Source organism: Hippoglossus stenolepis, chromosome 15 (assembly GCF_022539355.2).
Source record: "Hippoglossus stenolepis isolate QCI-W04-F060 chromosome 15, HSTE1.2, whole genome shotgun sequence".
Taxonomy (NCBI): Eukaryota; Metazoa; Chordata; class Actinopteri; order Pleuronectiformes; family Pleuronectidae; genus Hippoglossus; species Hippoglossus stenolepis.
Window position 1 is genome coordinate 13,384,585 of NC_061497.1, and position 20,345 is coordinate 13,404,929.

The 20,345-nt window shown below is 42.0% G+C and overlaps 2 protein-coding genes across 2 annotated transcripts; both read left to right on the forward strand.

Moving 5' to 3' along the window:
- The first annotated feature begins 851 nt into the window (after positions 1–851).
- tbl2 (transducin beta like 2) lies at positions 852–4,708 on the forward strand. Its single transcript, XM_035179465.2, has 7 exons — positions 852–1,082; positions 2,006–2,127; positions 2,421–2,605; positions 2,727–2,878; positions 3,042–3,168; positions 3,479–3,631; positions 4,065–4,708. The coding sequence occupies exons 1-7, from the start codon at positions 956–958 to the stop codon at positions 4,522–4,524; spliced, it is 1,326 nt and encodes a 441-aa protein (XP_035035356.1). The 5' UTR covers positions 852–955; the 3' UTR covers positions 4,525–4,708.
- A 628-nt stretch (positions 4,709–5,336) lies between these two features.
- mybbp1a (MYB binding protein (P160) 1a) lies at positions 5,337–18,862 on the forward strand. Its single transcript, XM_035178694.2, has 27 exons — positions 5,337–5,585; positions 6,312–6,407; positions 6,519–6,602; positions 6,687–6,761; positions 6,931–7,038; positions 7,190–7,380; positions 7,502–7,672; positions 7,996–8,113; positions 8,819–9,108; positions 9,215–9,325; positions 9,413–9,538; positions 9,816–10,022; positions 10,126–10,234; positions 10,355–10,448; positions 10,823–10,983; positions 11,142–11,291; positions 11,476–11,622; positions 11,837–12,010; positions 12,107–12,264; positions 12,478–12,612; positions 12,777–12,870; positions 13,679–13,810; positions 13,943–14,011; positions 15,101–15,214; positions 17,264–17,368; positions 17,463–17,587; positions 18,278–18,862. The coding sequence occupies exons 1-27, from the start codon at positions 5,409–5,411 to the stop codon at positions 18,627–18,629; spliced, it is 3,873 nt and encodes a 1,290-aa protein (XP_035034585.1). The 5' UTR covers positions 5,337–5,408; the 3' UTR covers positions 18,630–18,862.
- Positions 18,863–20,345: the final 1,483 nt, after the last annotated feature.

Genomic DNA, 20,345 nt, shown 5'->3' on the forward strand with positions numbered 1-20,345 from the left:
ATATTTTCCCTTCTGAGATTCACCTCCTCTTGTGAAAAGTGGACAGTATCTTATGCAGTTTTTGATGAATTTATTTTTGAAAGAATAAACACTGAATTTTGAACATGAATGTTCGAATAAGAAAACATTCAACTTTTCAAGGTCCTACTCTTGTTTTCCTCCCATGAGCCCCATGTGACCTATGAAAAGGGTCCAGACCCTGGTCTGATGCTTGTGTAGCTGTTTTAACCATATTCAGTTTTTTTTAAACAGGGTGACTTATGTTTATTACAATCTATCTGAAAAAATGACTACTCTACAATTCTGTCATTTTTAGTGTACACATTTTCACATATATCCATTTTTAAACTGAAAATTACATAAATAATTTAACAACCAGCATGTTCTCATCAAACATGATACCTTACCTCTTCCAAGGGGATGTATTTATCTGTTTGTTTATTTGATTGCTATCAGGATTACGCAAAAACTACAGGACAGATTACCTCGGAACATGGTGGAAAGATGTGGGTCAGGGAAGAATTCAATAAATTTTGGTGTGAATCCACAATTTTTTTTCTGAACCTTTTTTAAATCATTTTCATTGTTTTCTCAGAATAATAAATTAATCTTGATGAAAAACAATCCGGCACGTTTAGGGGACTGATATTTATTATTTATTATTCAACTGATAAAGAGCTACACTTTTACAGGTTTGGAGTTACACGCTTGTTTCCAAGACAAAAGCTCAAAATGAATATTTAATCAGCATCTAAGAACCACAAACTATTGTCCAGGTGCTGCAGCGCCACTCCAGTCCTGTAGGGGCCGGTATTCTCTGTTTAAATACAGGAGGAAATAAGACGAAGTAGCTTGGTACGCATGCGCAGTGTCTCACAGGCGCCCAGTGGTGGTAGCAGGTCTGAAGCTGCCTTAGCTGTTAGCGGTGAGAGGTACGTGGCAGAAAGCACTGGACATGGAGGCGGCTGCTCTGGTCGCCCTGACCTTGTTACTGGGGGCTCTGGTGGTGCTGGTGGCGCTGGCCGTGGGCAAGCGGAAGGAGGAGATACGAGAGGAAGCGGAGCAGGCGGCGGAGTTTGCCGGTAAGAGCCGCGATCGGACGGGCTAACGTAACTCTAGCTAGTCCCCGGAGCGGTGAGTCACCGACCCGCTCCCCGTCACTGCCCGACGCTGCGGGACGTTTCCGTGGCTGCAGCCACTCACAAGCACCGTGGACAGACAGTCAGTGGTGGGAGTGTGTCTGTGATGTCTGTGATTCATTGACACACACGACCCACGAAAAGCTAAAGCAACTTTGGAGACTGTCAAGGGTCGTCCAATGAACACATGTTGCACCGACTGACCAATGGGATGACAGCTTTATGGCCATTCATTGTTAATATGGAGAAACCTGTATCTGTTTATTGTTATCAAGCATTGAAAATAAAGTAAATACAAAATCAATCTACAGAACAAGACAAGGAGCAAAGAACGAGGCAAAGAAACCTGAGCCAACTATTTTTATCACTGCACATTTTTTCAGCTGTTCGTGTTTGGTATTAATTGCAGACACAAATAGATTAATGGGTTGGTTTTCATGATTAAGATGTTATACTTAATACTTGTATTATATTTTATGAAAATAAAAATGTAGAAAGCAGAATTGTGTAATCCTAAATCAGTACTTTGCACCTTTTGGCAGAGAGCCTGAAGTGTTTCCAAGCTGTGAGATCTCTTGCAGTTGATAAACAAAATCCTTGATTAGGAGGGTGTCCAAAGTTTTGCACATGCTACAATAACAGTATTTCTTCCTGTTTTTTAAGTTGAAATATAAACGGTGCAAGAAACACAAGTTTCAACACATACTACTGGATTAGGAGGAAAATTTCAAAGCTTTGTTTTTTTTGGCATTTAAGGTCTTTTTTTATAACAGAATCCCTTAGATTTCCATCAGTTTCCATGGTCATGATGTGCTATCATGAGTGACACACTGACAGTGTTCATCAGTGCCTTGTTTGTCTTCCAGCTGAGGCCAGTGTTGTGAAGGGCACTGCACCCAAGAAACCGAAGCAGGAGAAGCAGCGCAGTCGTAAGGATAAAGCCTCACAACACACTTTCAGCCATCCACTGTTGGCTTCCTCACTGAAGGTAAATCGCATCTCTCACTGACACTGTAACACAACACACACACACACATTGTAAGAGCCTCTGAGGACAATAAAGACATGTCAGAGATCCAAAAGGGTCCTGTTTTCTATTCTGTTTAGTCATTGATATAATGGGGTATAAATGTAATTCTTCAATTCACAGGGCTTCACCATTTTTATCAAGATGGACTCAATTAACTGGCAACTGAGTGTATCGGTGATCCATTTTTAAAGATTTGCATCTTTATCTCTCTTTATCTTTGAGCATATGTGTGTTTGTCCCTTTCTTTCCAGGCCCACAGTGGCAATGTGACGTGCCTTGATTTCAGCAGTAATGGCAAATACCTGGCTTCCTGCGCTGACGACCGCACTGTGCGCATTTGGAGCACCAAAGACTTCCAGGACCGGGAACACAAGTGTCTGAGGGCCAATGTGGACCTGGATCATGCCACACTGGTCCGCTTCAGCCCGGACTCCAGGTCTCACTCTCTGAATTACCCATTGATATAGATTACCAGAGTATAATTCTGCCATTGGTTCATCTGGGGGTAATGTTAAGATACAGTCACATGATTAAATCCACTTCCTCTGACACTGTAGAGCGTTCATCACCTGGTTGGACAATGGAGATGCCATTCGAATCTTCAAAATGATCAAGAAGGATGACGGCACTTTCACCTTCAAAGCTGCACCTGAGGACTTCCCACAGAAACACAAGGCCCCCATCCTCAACATTGGCATCGCAGAGACAGGTACAGAACGAATGAGTTTGTAGTTTTTCTTTTTTACATATTATTTGTGTTTTAAGCCAGTAATGAACAAAGATACCATGGGCATTTCTGTTTAGTTTTTAGTGTAGACACTCTTTGCCCAGATGAATCTGCCAGGCCAACATGTAAACATTACTCTGTGCAGGCAAATTCATTATGAGCGCCTCCGTTGACACCAGCATCCACATCTGGGACCTGAAAGGAGAAGTTCTGGCCTCTATCAACACTAACCAGATTAACAATTCCTATGCTACCATCTCCCCATGTGGCAGGTAAGTCCTAAATCCCACCTCCTTCCATCACCTCAAACCTTCCACTCAAAGATCAATTAGGGAGCAATCAAATATGACACTTATTCTCCCACCTTGTTAGGTTGTTTTGTGTGTTCCATCATTGAATAAAAGCACATGTAATTAAATTCATCATGAGCCCCCTGAACAACTGTGTCACTGTGTATACATTTTTAATGCCAGGTAATTTGTGATGCTTACTATCACTAGGTAAATGTTTCTACAAGAGAGAAACCCTGTATGTGACTTTGGTGGAGATGTAATTGTTTGTGCCATTCATCTCTGTGCTCAGGTTTGTAGCATCATGTGGCTTCACTCCTGACGTGAAGGTGTGGGAGGTTTGCTTCGGGAAAGGAGGAGAGTTCAAAGAGGTGGCGCGAGCTTTCGACCTGAAGGGTCACTCTGCCGGAGTTCACTCATTTGCCTTTTCCAATGACTCTCACAGGTAACAAAGGCTTCCGAAGTGCTTATTGAAACCAAGTCTACAGCCACACCACTATGTTTTTGCTTGAAGACACATCACTATTGCAATGTTTACACCTGTCGTCCATGCTACTCCAGAGTTATCAAGCCCCTGAAATAAAGAGAACTTTGGAAATGACACCGTCCCCATTTTAGTTTGAAAACTCCAGGGCTGTGTGTTTATGGACGGATAGAAACTAAGACTTTTAGAAACAATGACGCAGTCTGGTCTCATCAGTCACTCTAGACTGAGGGGTAGAGTCAAACAGTCAAACTTGTCTCAGAAACAATATCATGGTCTTTTCATCATTGCTGTTTCCAGTTCAACTAAGCTACCAACCATCTATTCTTTTTAAAATGCAGTGTAACACTGTCATGTAATTTTTGCTTTCTTTTTATCGTTTCTTTTTAATCAGAATGGTGACTGTCTCTAAAGATGGCACATGGAAGCTGTGGAACACGAATGTGGAGTACAAAAAGCAGCAAGATCCCTACCTCATGAAGACGGTCCCCTGTGTGTCATCTGAAGGGAGCCTGACGGCCTTGTCTCCAGACGGCCGAGTGGTGGCCATCAGTGACGGCGGTAACTTGGCAATGTACGACGCTGCCAGCGGCAAGTTGGAGGAGGAAATGCACGGCGTCCACAGCATGGCGATCAACGACCTTAGATTTGACGTTAACGGACGCTTCTTGGTGTGCAGCGGCGACAAGGCCATCCGAGTGTTTCACAACGCCCCGGGGTACCGGGCGGCCATCAGAGACATGCAGGACATGCTGAAGAAAGCCCAGAATGAAGCCATGAAGCAGAGACTGCAGCAGCAGATAAATGATGCTCAGAGTGCTCTGGACACTGTGCTGGCTGCTCCTGTCGATTGAAGGACCCTCAACAAACCACACTTTCTGAATCGGACTGCTGATTTTGTTTTTGTGATTATTTTAATTTTTCTGCAGCCTCAATTCCTCCTGATCTGTTCTGGGAATGAAGGAATGTGAATGCAGTTTTGATAAAGAAAATCTTTTTATGGAAAAATAAAATGGTTTGAGTTCTTTTTCTTTGCTCGTTAATGTCTTGTGTAATGATTTGTCTTTTGAAACTTAAATTTAAAGTCTCCCTACACTCGAAATTCTTAATTTTAAACCTCAGCTTATGACATGCATGTACAAGATGATTAATTTTACTTAACATGTTCTCTGCCTGGAAAACAGCCTCAACCATACCTCACATATTGTACCATAAATTCAAGTTCAGGGAACATAAAGAAAACTTTCCTGAGAACAAATGTTTACATATCCTTCAAAATAGTTTGATTGGTATTCACATTTGAGAAGCTGCAACCAGAGATTTTAGACATGACTAAACTAAATTATGAATCATTATTTAATTGTTTCAATTCGAATTTGGTTTCTTAATATTTTTCATGCTGCTTTAGTAAAAAAATATTTATACACTGTTGTGTTTCTGTACACAGTCAAAACAAGATGTAGTCTGCATCTAAACTATTTGTTAGGAAATCATATTTATGAATTATAAAACGATTTATTTATTGTTAATATATACTATAAATGATATACTATATATCATGTTATCTCAGCCCTTAAATGTAAGTGTAGAGCTGATATTTAAATTTTTCATTCAAGTTTTGGATGGCTGAAAAAAACCCGGAAGGGAAGAGTGTTGAACCGGAAGCAGTAGCTGCGCTGTGAGGCACGTGTTTCCTGCTACAGCAGCATGGGCTGGTAGTTGTGTTGACTGTTAGCTGATGTCTGTAGAGATGGTGGAGCTCTCCGTAAAAACCGCGGAGCCGGTCCGAGCCGCCGGCATCCTGCAGCAGAACCGGGTCTTCCTCGACTTCTTCTGGGACCTGGCCAAACCGGATCAGGAGGTCCGGCTGAAGGCGGTGGAAGACCTGATCCAGTACCTGAAGACCAACGATAAGGTGAAGCAGAGCTGATCACTGTCACCGTTAAAAACCCAGCGTGGCTCGGCCGCTGGACCACTGCTGCTGAATCCCTGGGATAAAAGCAGTGCTGTTAATTATCACAGTAATAATGTCAGGTATTACTCGTTATGGGAAAATAATACAATACCACAAAGATACTCTATCAAAGGAAAGTCCTGTTTTCAAGTAAAAGTGCTCATTAGTATGACGCAGATTGGTCCCTGTCAATACTACATTATTATACTATTGATCCATTGTTGTTGGTGTACAAACATGTAAACAGAACCTTAATGTTGTCTGGTTGAGATGGAGCCTTTACAGCCTTATATACCTTAGGTTCTTGTCTGCATCATGTTCTGCAACAACAGCATATCTGTTCTTAGTAAAAATTATTTATATAAAGTAAGTTGTAACTACAGCTGTATAGTAATATATGTACAGTATTTCTCTCAGACTTAATCTAGTTGACTGATTAAATGTTTAAGGGATTTTAAAGCAACAACAGCAAAGATAAACTGGAAGCAGCTTTTCAACTGTGAATATTTGGTATGTTCCCAGTTTTCTATAATGACAATACATGGAAAGCAACATTCTGTCTATTGACCTTATTCTGAATAAGGTATTGTTTGTAGTATGATTTGTACATAAAGAAATGTGTAAGTGTATAATAGTTGTGAAGTACGCAGCAGTTGACCATGGATTGGTGCTCGGTGTTTCCTACAGGCAGATGAACTGGAATACACCTTTAAACGGCTGGTGGATGGACTGGGGCACACACGAGAGACTGCGAGGCCTGGATTCAGTCTGGCTCTGGGACATGTGAGTGGAGACCACCACTAGTTTCACCTATCTGTCCATGTGGGACATTTTAAACCCAACGCAAAAGTCAACATGTGTTACTTTAGTTTGACCTAAGTTTGTGTTTTTCAGGTCTTGAGTGCGTTTGAGGACGTCCCTCTGCAGAGTGTCCTCGACAGAGTCAAAGAAAAGCACAATCTGCTGACAGTGAAGAAGGTGAGTGTTCTGTGTGTCCCCCTTCAGCTGCGGCAGCTTCACGAGTGAGATCTTTGCCTTTCAACGTTTTCTTGTGTTTTTCAGAAACTTGTCCGAAATGCTATGTTTGGAAACTTGTTCGGCGTCCTCGCCCTTCAACAGTCCAGTCGCCTCTCTAAAGTAAGTAGTGTCCCCAACACAAACGTATCTTAAGCAACAGCTAAACTCAGAAAATAGGAGATGATGTTGTCACCCATCACAGTGGGAAAGACTTTGGTGTAAATTGTAAAAATAATTATGGTCAATGTGAGCAAGTTGAATTGTGGGTAACATGTGTGCGTCTCTGCAGGAGCCGCAGGTGGTGCTGGGCTGTGTTCAGCTCCTCCAGAGCCTCAGTCAGCACAGACAACACTTGAAGGACCTGCCCAATAAAACCATGATGGACATCCTCAATGAGGTGACTCCTCTAAGTTGCACTCTCATTCATACAGGGGCCATATAACACATATCCACACACAATGCATGAGGAGTTTTAATACAGAGTATGACTTTTGAGTTGTGTGACAGATTCCTTTATTTCTAAAAGCCTGTGTGATCCTGTCTGTCAGATCCCAGAGGAGGTTTTTGAGGAGGTCCTGCTGAGCACTCTGAAAACCGACCTGGCCTCAGCCTTCAGCACTCCAGAGCAGATGCAGTTGCTGCTGGTGGCGCTGCAGCGTTTCCCACAAACTCTCAAACCCAAGAAACTCAAGAAGCTGCTGGGCTCCTCGACCATCATCAACGCTGACAACATCCCAAAGTAAGAGCACTGTGATCAGCTTAATGTGGTCTCTATTGAGGTTAATGTTCCCCGTCCCTCTGTCACACACACCCACACAATTATTCTGAAAATCTAAGCAGTATGTGATGTTCTCTGGCAGGCTGATAGAGGTGTTAAAGACGGCGGCCCGCTCGGTGAAGAAGGAGTGCGTCCTCCCGGGAGTGGTCCTGGACCTCCTGAAGCTCTCCCTGAAGGAGGACAGCTTCCAGCTCTTCTGGAATAAAGCCATCGCCGAGGGCATGTTGAAGGAGCAGATGCAGGGACCGACACAGTGAGTCCTCACAGGAAGAGAGGTGGTCAGAGGGAAAACAACAAGGGGCCAAAAGATTTAAATTTTAACAGAAGTGATTCTGTGACCAAAATAAATCTAATAATGCAGGATCTTAAAATGTCCTACAAGGCACTGAAATTCAATTGGCGGTGGTGGTAGAGAAGACTGACATCCCTCCAAAATCTCCCATAGGTGTCCAACTGCCTTTAAACCATCTGCATCAGCTCCATTTTCATTTGCTTTCAATATTGTCCAGTCCTCATTCCAGTGAACAACATTCTGCTAACATGTGTCCCTGGTGTCGTCCTCTCTGTTACCTCCAGTTACCTGAGCTTCCGTCTGCTGGGCAGCGCTCTGCCTCATCTGTCTTTGGACCAGCTGAAGGAGGTGCTGTCCGGAGAGGTGATGATCAACTACGGAGAACACGTGGTGTCTGCTCAGGTCAGTGGACATGTCTCATTGATCTTTACTTAACAGGTTAAAAGCTTTATCACGATTTAGAAAGTACTTTTGGTACAACCGGTTTATATAAGACACGGATACATGTAGTGTTGTGGCTCGATACATAAATCATTATTTTTTTTATTGATCCTTAAATAATGACATTTATCTTTTAGTTTTAAACAGTTCATGGTAATTGTTTTAATAATAAGTCATCTCTTTTGATTTGATCTTTTGATTTTTAATAGCAAAAAGTTGTCAAATACTAATGCAGCAGGTGATCAGAAGTGTTGATGAATTTAAGAGCTGAAAAGACGAATCATGTATTTTGGATTGGTTTGGAAATGTATCCCAGTGAAAGATTTGTCACAACATGGCAACCAAAAAGTTTGTATCTGTAAATCATTATAATGTTAACCTTTTTATAAAAGCATTCATTGATTGAAGGCTTAATTATCCGATAGTGGTACCAAAAAGTTTCTATCTGTGTAATGGATGTGTTGAATTTGCCTCCTTTATTTCATTTTGCTTCATCAAGTTTTGTGGTGGTTCTGTGGTTATTGAACAAATTCACTCTCTTTATTATTATTTAAAAAAATGTTGCACTCTATATAGGTATTAAGAAGTGATTGTTAAGCTACTTAAACTGGAGCTCCTGCACATTAACATTTGACCAATATAAATCTCATTATTTTCATCTCTCAGAAACCCGACCGCTTCAAGCTGGCTCCAGAGATGGAAGTCTACGTGTCGGACTTCTTGCAGGGCTGTGAGGACTCGGACAAACAGCTGGTGGTGATGGTGGCCTTCTCCTCGCTGACCAACCAGGGTTACCCCGTGGTGCCGTCGGTGTGGAGGGTGGTGCAGCACCTCCAGCCTGCAGCTCTGCAGGGTTATGTGGACTGGCTGAAGCAAACGTTCATGCAGCCTCAGTTCGACAAGCTGCTGGACTTCAGCACTCGCAAGCAGAAAGACAACAAGGATGCACGGGAACAGTGAGTGTCTATGACCGCTGTAAAATGTTTATCTGTACATGTCAAGTCTGGTGATGGAGATGGAGGCATACAACCAGGAAGTAACTGTTCATTTTCCCTCCCTCAGGAAAGAGGAGCCCATAGTCCGCCTGAGGAAGTGGATCGTTTCTCGACTCACCTCAATTATTGACAACCACCAGGTGAAGAAGCAGGAGGATCTCATCATGGATGTGGCCAGGTGAGACTTGCCTCAAATGGAGAAATGTGGATGTGAAAGTCTCAGTGCTTGATGAATAATGTTTTTTTGTTGTTATTTTTCTTCCAGGTTCGTCTTATTCCACGCTTTCTTCAGCTCCAAGAAAGCTACGGCTGACGTCGCAGAGACGAAGGGGAAGCTCTCCGTCCCAGTCGATGATAAAACCAGAGTGGTGCTCGTCAGTTCTTTCTTTGGGTGAGACATGAACTCATCTCTGCTGCTGTCAGACAGCTGTCTCTTTATTCCTCTCAGTCTTTGTTAAAGAAGATGGTGTGGCAGAAATGGGGTGGGAAAGAAACCAGCTGTTACAAAAGGATACAACTTGTAGTTATTGTTGAACTTTATTGAAAGCACAATGGTTTTAAATTCTGAATAAAAAAATTTTAAAAACAGGAAATATGTACATTGCAATGCTGTTCATGTGACCTGTCGCCTCTTTGCATCACTATTTTTCTGTCCGTCCACCATCCAGTCTTCTCCTGTCCATGCACCACCTCCCCCTCGCTGACGACTCAGCCGAAGGCGCGGCCGCCAACCAAAAGCGAGTGCTGGGTGCGACAGCCGATGGCACCATGTGGATCTACCACCTGGTCCAGTACGCCCAAGTCCTGCTAAGCAAGCCAAAATCCATCCAGAGCAGCAAGCCTTTCAGCCCTGAGCAGAAACAGGCCTGGGACAGGTAGGACGAGACAATCTCCTCAGATAGCGTCCGTACTCTGTGCTGCAACAGCAGGACGTGACCAAGATAATGATACAACCCAACTCTTCACATCTTCTTTCAGCATGCTGGAGTCAGTGGCGAACCTGAAGAAGAAAGCAAAGAAAGGCCAAACAACAGAGAGCCGCGCCTTCCAGCAGCTCTTTCTATTGGTCGGCATGCACCTCTTCAAGGTACAACATCCAATCAGAGCCTTGATACAGTCATAACGTTGTTTTTGGATTATCATACCCTTTATGTTAAGGGTAAAATAGTCTTCTTGACTGAATACTGTAAATGTGTTTCCTCTGAAGGCGCCCGAGGAGCTGCTGGACATCATGAAGGACCTGCAGAGCTGTGTCGACAAAGCCCAGGAGAAGAAATCCAAGAAGAAAAAGAAGAAGCAAGGTGAAGCCTCAACTCATACACAACGATGATGATGCAATTTCCATCATTATTTAATCACACACATGAAATAAATGGTTCAAAATTTTTATATATACAGTTTATTGCATTCATGCAAAGAGTTGAATTAGAAGAGGTGACACCACATGGTAAAACGACTTAAAACAGCAGGAAACAGCAATCAGGGCTTTGCTAAATATGTAGATATACAGTGCAGACTTACCCTCTGTCTGCTGTCTGTTTACCACATTTTGCCTAATCAACCGTTTAAGATGTTAATATGTCAGATGTTGTGTTTACGGCTTGTTCCTCTGCACCCAAGTGGTCAAAGAAATCCGTTAAATGCTTCTTTAACGTGTGAATTGTCCCTGCTGCAGCCACAGAGGAGGAGCAGGAGCCTGATTGGGTGGAGGTGATGGTGGACATCTTGTTGTCCCTGCTGTCCCAGCCGAGCCGCCACATCAGACAGGTCTGCAAAACCGTCTTCACCTCCATCTGCCCCCACGTTACCCCAGCCGCCCTCACCGCCATCTTAGACGTAAGTAACATGCACAAGGTCTTTCACTGTCAAATGGTAAAAGAGTTATGTCTGTAGATCAGTGACGGCTCACATCTTTGGTTGTCATGGAGATGGCTTTGTTGCTATCGTGTCACTGGCAGCTTTGTGTTTGACTGTATTTTGGGGGCTTTGTGTAGGTTTTGGACCCAGAGAAGGATGAGGAGGAAGGTGCTGTGGTTATCACTGACGACAACACTAAAACCAAGAAGACGAAACTAGATGAGGAAGATGGGGAGGAGGAAGAGGAGGAAGAGGAGGAAGAGGGTGAAGAGGGTGAAGAAATGGAGGTCAGTTCTAATCTTATCACATATCTTTGCTCGTATTGTTCCAGCCTCAACTGTTTATATTTTCTTTTATTTAATGATCACACGGAAATAATGCACATGTTTTTACGGTTAGTTTTAGATTTTTGTAGTTTGTACAAGTAACACTTTGTACTCATATTCTACAATGTGGTGTTTACTGTGCCAGGACGAGTCATCAGAAGGAGAAGATGATGACTCTGACAAGGATGATGAAGCAATGGAGGAAGAGGAAGACGAGGAGCAAATGGAAGGAGAGGTGGACCAAAATTTCCGTTTGGAGTTGATGAAGGTGTTGCAGCAGCAGAACGCTCTGGTGGGTTCATGATTGTTTTTTGCCCACTTGGGGGCGGTGTAATTTGCCTTAACTTTTGGGGAGCTGTCATGTGCATCTTTACATAAAGTCTATGAGCTGGAGCCCTTTATTTATTTATGTCCGTGTCTCTAGAGACATTTTAGATGAGGATAACATGGCTAAGGCCAAATCAGACTCCACAGCAGAGCTGGTTTATAACCTTGTAAATGTTCAGGCCACAGAGGAGGATGCCAGCAGTGACGAAGACCTGGATGATGACGCCATGATGGAGCTGGATAAGGGCCTGGCAGCTGTGTTCTCAGAGCATAAGAAGACGGCCCAGGCCAAGAAGGATGAGAAGACAAAAATACACAAAGAGAAGATGCTGGTCCGGGACTTTAAGATCAAGGTAGGTTATCCTCAGTGTGGGGTCTTGTAACATATTTTGGAAAGGTCCTCAACCTTTCAAGCCTCAAATCTGTGTCCCTTTGTTTCTCCGGTGCAGGTGTTGGACCTCATTGAGGTTTTCGTGGCGCGGCAGGCCGGCAGTCCTCTGGTGTTGGGTTTGGTGGAGCCTCTGCTCAACCTCATCGACAGAGGAATGAGCTCCGACAGCAACCAGCAGGAGCAGGACTTCCTGCGCCGAGCTGCAGACATCTTCAGGTAACGCCTTCTAACTGTGGACACGGCCCTACGTTGGATTTTAAAATAATCATATCTCTCCTTATGATTTCTGACAAAAAAAATACAACGGAGAGCGAACATATATATTGTTATTTTCTAGCATGACCAGGCGGTTGTCCCTTACTTACTTTTAATGAAGGTATTCAGTTTGCTGTTGACCTGTTAGTGTAATTGTTTTTTGTTTTTTTGCAGGAACCAACTGTGTAGGTCCAAGGTTTACTGCAGGACCGCTGCTGACAGACAGGGGGAGCTCCATGACCTGCTGGAGAAACTGATGACCAAAGCCCAGAAATTGAACGACTCCTCAGTTTGTCTCTACTACTTCAGGTACAATTTCATTTCTAATGAGTAGAGAAGAAAATGAGGCTACGTTGTGTTGATAGATTAGATTTTAATACTGTTCTTACATGTGCCATATTTGAGCCAATACAGTAGTGAAATCAACAATCTCAACTCGACCGTTCCACTCACTCCACACACTGTGTTTGCAGTGCGTCTCTGTACGTGGTGAAGGTGCTGAGAGGAGTTCCTCCTACCGACGAGACTGAAAAGCAGCAGACGGATGAGAAGTCAGCGGAAAGCGAAGTACGTTCACCGCAAACTAATTCATGTGTCACAGTTTGTTTTCATCCGCCCTCAGAATCAGACACACACTGTACAACAATTAGTCAGCGAGGTTGAAACGACATTTTCAAACCTTTGCTTTTAGGCCACGACTTTGGTCAGTAGACAGATTGTATTTTTGTCTATTGTATTATATATAGACAGTTTTTTTTACAATTTATTGTTATAAGATGAGGTGGTTTCACAAATAGTAACAGTTATATAAATAGAAAATTCAATCCATGAATTAAAAAACATATTTACTTCATGTTTTGTTGTTTTTTGTTCAGATTTTGACACATTTCTGAGGTTTCAGCTTCCATCCAAATACAATGGAGGGGAATTGAGATTCTATTTTCCAAGTTAATTTTTTTAAACCTCTATTAAATGACGGAAGTGTAACTGAAAGTAATGAGACTTTTTCACAGCAGACATTTTGACATGGGGAAAGCAGCAGTGCCATTGATTAATGACAAGTCACTCACCAGAACGCTGGGATTAATTGAAATCTGCTTCCATTGCACTTGGTTGCATTTTTCTTTTGTCAATGCTCCGACTTCTCCAACTCAGTCTAACACAAAATCTTATTTGCAACTTCCTTAAGTCGACATGGAATTCAGACATCATTCCTTTTATTATTTACACATTTTCTTTTCATGATGACTTCTTTTCTATTCTGGACGCTCTGATCTCACCTTTATATTCACGTATTTACACACATGCCTCGTTTGGTAGAAGACCCTGAAACGTGTGTGTTGACTCATCTTTTTTGGCGTCTGTGTGTTTGCAGCTGAGGTTCCTGGGTAACTTGGATGCGGATCGCGTCTCGGCCGTCTTCAGGGAAGCGCTGACCTCCTTCATGGGCCGCAGGAAGAGCCCTCTGACCGCTCAGATGTTCACAGACTTGTTCAACAGATTCCCCGTGAGTACAGCGACATGCGTCATTCAGAGAGCAGAATTTAGGTCAGGACACCACGGACGCAGAGGGTCACAGAGAGAGACACAGGGAGTCTCCACTCACAGTTACTGATGCAGCCTGTGTGTTGTTTTCCAGGTTTTGTGTGTGAATCTGTTGGATACAGCTGTGCAGCACATCACATCTGCAGTCAGACAACATCAGCAGGTAAATGTTTCACCCTTTTCTACAGCAGTAACAGTTATGTAGCTAAATTACTGACGAGGGAACAAAGAGTAAGAAAGAAAAGCATTTGTCTAATGGTTATATATTATATAAAGTTTGCTAATTGACTCTCAGGGATAACAGGGTGGTTAGGCAGAAAGGAGCCAGAAATAAAGTCTTACGATCATCACCATTTAGCACAGAGACAAAAAACAAACAATGTAGGGAACAAAGTATCAATGTGTTGGCGTTGTCCCGCTCACTGAACTGAAACACGACTGCACGGTGGATATTACCCATGATCCCCGGCTTCATGACCCAGAAGAGCTGCTGCTGTAAGAAATACACCAAAAACTGTTCCGAATTCTTTATATTTTAAAAGTCTCCTCGCTGAATATTGGGGGTAAAAAACTATTTGAATTACTTCAACTTCTTTTAGTCTTATAGTTCTTTAAACTGATATACAGTTCAACATTACTATTGACCTGATTTTGACAATTAACCCTGCGATAATCAGTCAGTTCCACACTTCTCAAAGGAGATCGTACTCGCTCACTCGAGTTAAGTAGAGCAAGAACAGACGTTCAGGGTGAGGAGCGGGAAGGAAAGTGGTACCATTCTCTCTACTCCAAGTCAGAGAACCAGCACATTATTTTGGAAGCTGCTATTTTAGGATAAAACAGTTGCATAGTGTTGCTTTAAAGTGTAAAATTGCTGATAGTCTGTATTTATCATATTGTCCTTAGTCCCGTTGTTTATGTTTTCATTGGTCTACTCTCCAACTTCCCCAACCTCCTGGACATATTGGTCTTTTTTTAGCACCTTACTTGCAAAGAGGAGAGAAGTGTAAATCTGTTTGAGACTATTTTTATCTGCTGATTAATCCAGATTTGGTCTTGTAGTATTTACAGCAACAGAACGAGGTATGCGTGATTGAGCCAAAACAAAGTTCTGACATCCTCCTCCCTCCATGTCAGCTGCTAAATCTACATTTATCAGCAGTTCATTCTACGGTTAACTCCTTGTGTATGTTAGATGTCCTGTTGATGGACATTGTTTCGTGTGTGTGTGTGTGTGTGTGTTTGTTTTAAGGGCCAAGCTTGTGTGCTGGTTTTGCGGGGGATGCAGAGCAGGGAGGTTCAGAAGCTTCTGAGCGGTGCTCCATGGACAGAGCTCTGTGTGAAGATTACAGGTCAGCTGGCAGCGGTAAGTCAACACAGCTCCACATCACATGTGTTGTACATCACAGGAGTAACACAGAGCCGGAGCAGCGGCCAAACACAGGAAGTCAGGAAAATACTCTCTGTCAAAGGAATATCTGAATTTTACAGGAGGTTTTAGCAATTCATCGGCAGTTTGAATGAAGAGATTTTCAGTCCTATTGTAGTGGAAATAACCTGTAACGTACAACACTTCTGTTAAAGAACATGAACATACTACAACAGGTTTGTAGATTATGGAAGTATACGAATAATACACATTAACTGTAGAGAGTGACAACATGTCCATGTTGTGTTTACTTACAGCTGCACTGCCCCAAGTGGTGAAAAAACATTTGATTCAGGTCTAACAGAAATCTTGACCATCTCTGTTACTGTTACATTAGGGCTGTAACTTTTTAGCAAAAATCAAGGTCGAACGATTTTTGACGCACAATTTGTTAAATGTATTCGAATAAGTCGAGCTGGTAGTGAGCGCCCTCTGCTGGATCACAAGGAGAACTACTTCAGACGGTCTGATGCGCTGTGTATTGAATTTGAGCCTCATTACAGTGTGTATATATGAACTTTTCACCCCACGTTCGAATGAAAAGTGAGAGAACGTTGTAAGAACATTACAGCCGTGATTGCTGGTGGGGGTGCACTGACCTGGTACCATTATACTGTAGTTCCACATTTTGTCTGTCAATATCTGCCTGATTAAAATTCATATGTCTGTGTGAACATGAGGCTGTAACTACCCCTCTTTTCCACAGCTCATACACCCAACCCCCTTTAGGCTTGTGGGGATTTTAATTATATTGTTTTCAGGCTTTATGAGTTTGCCTCATACAGTGATAAAGGATGATTAGAGTCAATACCGCACTGACTGTCCTCTGTGTGTCCTTGGGACAGAGGAGAGTAAAGCTTAGCATAATTACATGCTATTGCAATTCGTCACTAAGCCAATTCTTCTGTGTTCTTTTCCTCCTTGACAAAAAAACTGAGCTATCAAAACAGCATCACTGTTTTTCTTTCCAGGGGCTAAATGTCGTCATAAGGTGAAACAGTGCTATCTGAGCTGCTCGGCTTATTGATGAATATGATGAAAACTGTTTAGTTTTGTGTGTAAAAATGACAGTGACAAAAATACTGGCATTACACAGTGTTTGTTATTGTATTTGTCAGCCACACAGCTTGTGGGCAACGAACATGGATTAATAAACCAATATTGAATTATACTAAAGCAAAACTAAGATAAGATTTATTGATCCTATGCAAGGAAATTCACTAGTTATTAAAACGGGAGGCAGACATGTGAAAATATAAAACAGAAAGATGCAAAAAAAATCTAATGAAAAGAAAATACAGAGAATATGTATGTAAAGGAACATATTAAAATAATAATTATATACAGTCACAGAACTGATGACAAATAAATGTCCTTATAGCTGTTCTATAACCAGATTGTATTGTGTTATAAACCATTTATCACATATATGACTTAAAGCCTCATCAGCTGCAGAAAATGTCTAAATCAGGCTTTAGACAAACTCGAGTCACGTACATTTTAGTTCCTCTTCCTCTCTCACTGAAGGCTAAGCGAGTTTAAATGCCCTTTTTTATTATTAGAGGTCCTGTTGGCCGAGGGGGTCTAAGATGCTGACGATTTAATCACTGCATCCCGCTAAGAGTCCAGCTTGGGACCATTGTTGCATATCATCTCCTTTTTCTCGCTCTCTTCCTGTCACATCTCCATTATCTTCTAAATATAAAGTGAACCATAAAATGGATTTAGTTAGAGGAACATGGAGCAAGATATATTTTAGTATCAGCAGTAGTTTAAGCATCATTAACTCACAACTATAATAAAGAACAATGAAAACACAAATAAAAGTACATAGGTAACTCACTTACAAAGTTAATTAAGTCTAAATATACAACATCGTATAATAATGAGTCAAACTGTACAATATCTATAAACTCACAGTGACTGTATCAGTAATAAGTTCAACGTGGATATCAGTCTAACACCAGTGTCGTCCTCTTCTCTCAGTGTCTTCAGCAGCTTGGGGAACAGACTGAGAGCAAGGTGGTGAGGGAGAAGGTGTTGAAAACCCTGGAGCTCTCTCAGTTCCTCGTCAAGCACGTTCACCAGCAGGTAGGTTGGGCTGTGAGCGTGATGGTGACCTCATAAGAGAGGGACCTGATCATCTGGTTTGACTTTCTGCCTCTCCTGTCTGCTCTGTGTGTAGAAGCTGACCGCTGACCTGGAGCCCCTCCAAACGGTCCTGCAGGGCCTGACCAGCGTCCTCACGTTTAACAGGACCGGCAAGATGGAGGACACCTACTGGGCCGTGATGAAGCACTTTGGAGTCATGTGAGTTAATGTGGAGTTTACGATGGGGGAAACAAAACATTGGACAAAGTGAAAGATCTGTTTTCTTTTATTTGTCTGTGTGGGTGTGGGTGGGTGGGTGTCAGCGCTTTGGACTAATGGTGCAGTGAGAGGCTTCAGCTGCAGTCAGACTTTGAATTAACTCATTTTGAAAACAAGGATGCATCAATACTTGTATTGAACGTCCTTCCATCATGTCGCCGTGCTGCTTTTCCTGCAGTGCTGCACACGCTCACTTGTAAAAAGCAGATGAGGAACCTGGTAACGTTTACACATGGACGAGAAATGAACATTCTCTGAGAAATCTAGCTTTGGAAATCAGGGGCTCGTTCAATCTGAAAACGCTTTGCACAGTTTCTCACGAAACCTTGTCCAACGGGCTTGTAGGTGTGTTAGTTAATACTGTTTCAGTGTGTTGTAGTTCTTTCTAAACAATGTAATAAAACAACAAATAAGACCCAACAGGGAACTGATAACTTATTCTAAAAACACCCTGGTCAGGATTTATCTCTTTACACTCATTTGGGGTTTCGAGGGTAATTCTCCACTCGTCTACTTCACCTTATCTTCAATTATGGACAAGTTTAAGTAGTTGAGCTCTGATATTTCTTTATATCTGTCGTACTTTACATTGGTCTTAAAACTCATTCATGTTCATGTAAACTTTTGCAGGAAACCCAAAGTAGAAAAAACAAAGCCTGATAAGGAGGCCCAACAACAGTCACTTCCCAAGAAGAAGAAGGGCTTTCTACCCGAAAGTAAAAAGCGGAAAAAGCGCAATTTGGTTGATTTAGAGCCTGCAGGAGTCGCAGCAGAGCAAGCTATCACCGCAGTCAAACCAGTGGCCGACAAAGGACAAGCCAAAAAGAAACGCGACAAGAAATCAAAGCAGAAGCGACCAGCCAATGGAGCAGCGGCGGCTCAGCCCAACCCGGCCAAGAAGAGCAAGACACAGTCAGAGAGCAAGATGGCAATGAAGAAGAAGAAGCCCAAACAGAAGAAAGAGGGAGGAGGGCCAAAGTGAAGTGGACACTGTTATTTTAATGGACACAAATTTGTTTTTTGTTAATTTCCTTTATGGCCGTGTCTTCGTTTGTTAATTTGTCTACCGTGCAAACAGTAATCTCAGCTGCCACTCTGTGTCCGGCAATATGTTGCTGTATGTGATACTGAAAAGTTCAGATGTGTGGGAAGTGAATTAGGAAAATATTATTTTTCTAATGTGCGGCTTTTGATTAAAAATCTATAAACAACAAATCTAGAATGCCTTGAGGGACTTTCTTCAAATTTGGTAAAAACGTTCATTTGGAGGTTGAAGGTCAAAGGTCACGGTGACCTCGTGTTCATGTGAAGGTGATATATCAGGAAAACCCTTTGGGAATTTTTATTACACCTGGCACAAACATTCTCTTGGATCAGGATCACCTGACTAGAATTTGGAGGTCAAACGTCACTGTGACCTCACAAAACCCTTTTGTACCTCGTAAATGAGTTATCGTAACAAATCCATGAGAATTGTTTTAAATTAGGCACAAATGTTCACTTAAACTCAAGCAGTAACTCATTAGATTTGGACGGTCAAAGGTCACAGTGAGAACATTGGCGTATTGACCATGATATCTCAAGTTTGACTTTAGGGAATTGAGGTGGAGAAAAACAACCGCTTGGTAATAATTATAGTTTAGGTTGAAAATCCAAGTTTAATGCTTGTCATGACCAATTTTAAATTTGAAATCTATGTAATGTAAATACGGTGCAAATGTGATAGGCACTTAAACCTAAGGGAGGATGCTTCCAACATAACATCCAGGAATAGTTTTTATTTATCAGTGAAGTTAATACAAAGTGAAGAGGAAAAAAATCAAATCAGTGTTTGATGTGACCACCCTCTGCTTTGAAAACAGCACCACTTCTCCTTAAAGCTGCACTGTTCTCCACAGTAGTTGGAGACTGCCTGACTCCTTGGTGTTGGGATCAAGGCTCTGTGGGAGCGGTACCGTCTGTTGCAGGACTCGATGTCCTTCTTGTGGCTGAAGATAACTTCTTAATGACTGGCTGCAGAATGAATTTAGGACTGTTCAGGATCTAAACCTCTAAAGTCCCTAAAACTTTTGCACATTATATTATGTCTGCTAATACTAACCCCATGGGGAGTACAAAGCAAACTTTTAAATTGTTTGGTTTTGTTTGTCCTCTTGTTTCATTTTTTACTTTTAAAGCATCTTGTAAATGTGTTTTGAAAGATGCTATATAAAGTTTATTATAAACTGTTTTCAGATGCATATTAATACATGTATGGTCTAATGAGCAGGACAGTTTATGTGAGGTTACATTGGTCCAGTTTGAAATGAAGGAACATGACATCCAATATGAAACTCATTGATTTGTTTTAAATGATTTTTGGGAATGACTCAATGTGATGTACCTTTTATTGATCTTCTGTAGAAGGAATTCAAATTTGACAAAGCAGCACAAAATAGTAGCAGCACAAGGGGAAAATGTAATGAGAAATAAAATGAGGATAAAAACACACTGAAATAAATAAGATAAACATGAAATACTATGATAAGTGTGTACAATTCAATGTAGGCTGTTATGCACGTGATTGCACAGTTTGTCGAATTCTATTGTAATACAATATGTGCTCAGCAGAAGATTTTTATTCTTAGACTGTGGGTGCAGTGGCATTGTGCTGGCTGATGGCACAAAGGAGCCCCCCCCCCCTCTGAGGCTTTTCTTT

What these genes read in the sequence shown, in the direction of transcription:
- mybbp1a (XM_035178694.2), top strand. Translation starts at nt 5,409, where the DNA reads ATGTCTGTAGAGATGGTGGAGCTCTCCGTAAAAACCGCGGAGCCGGTC. An exon ending in CAGATGCAGGGACCGACACA is followed by an intron (nt 7,673 to 7,995) that starts GTGAGTCCTCAC and finishes TGTTACCTCCAG; the next exon opens with TTACCTGAGCTTCCGTCTGC. An exon ending in ACTTGTTCAACAGATTCCCC is followed by an intron (nt 13,811 to 13,942) that starts GTGAGTACAGCG and finishes GTTGTTTTCCAG; the next exon opens with GTTTTGTGTGTGAATCTGTT.
- tbl2 (XM_035179465.2), top strand. Translation starts at nt 956, where the DNA reads ATGGAGGCGGCTGCTCTGGTCGCCCTGACCTTGTTACTGGGGGCTCTG. An exon ending in TGTTGGCTTCCTCACTGAAG is followed by an intron (nt 2,128 to 2,420) that starts GTAAATCGCATC and finishes CTTTCTTTCCAG; the next exon opens with GCCCACAGTGGCAATGTGAC. An exon ending in CGCTTCAGCCCGGACTCCAG is followed by an intron (nt 2,606 to 2,726) that starts GTCTCACTCTCT and finishes CTGACACTGTAG; the next exon opens with AGCGTTCATCACCTGGTTGG.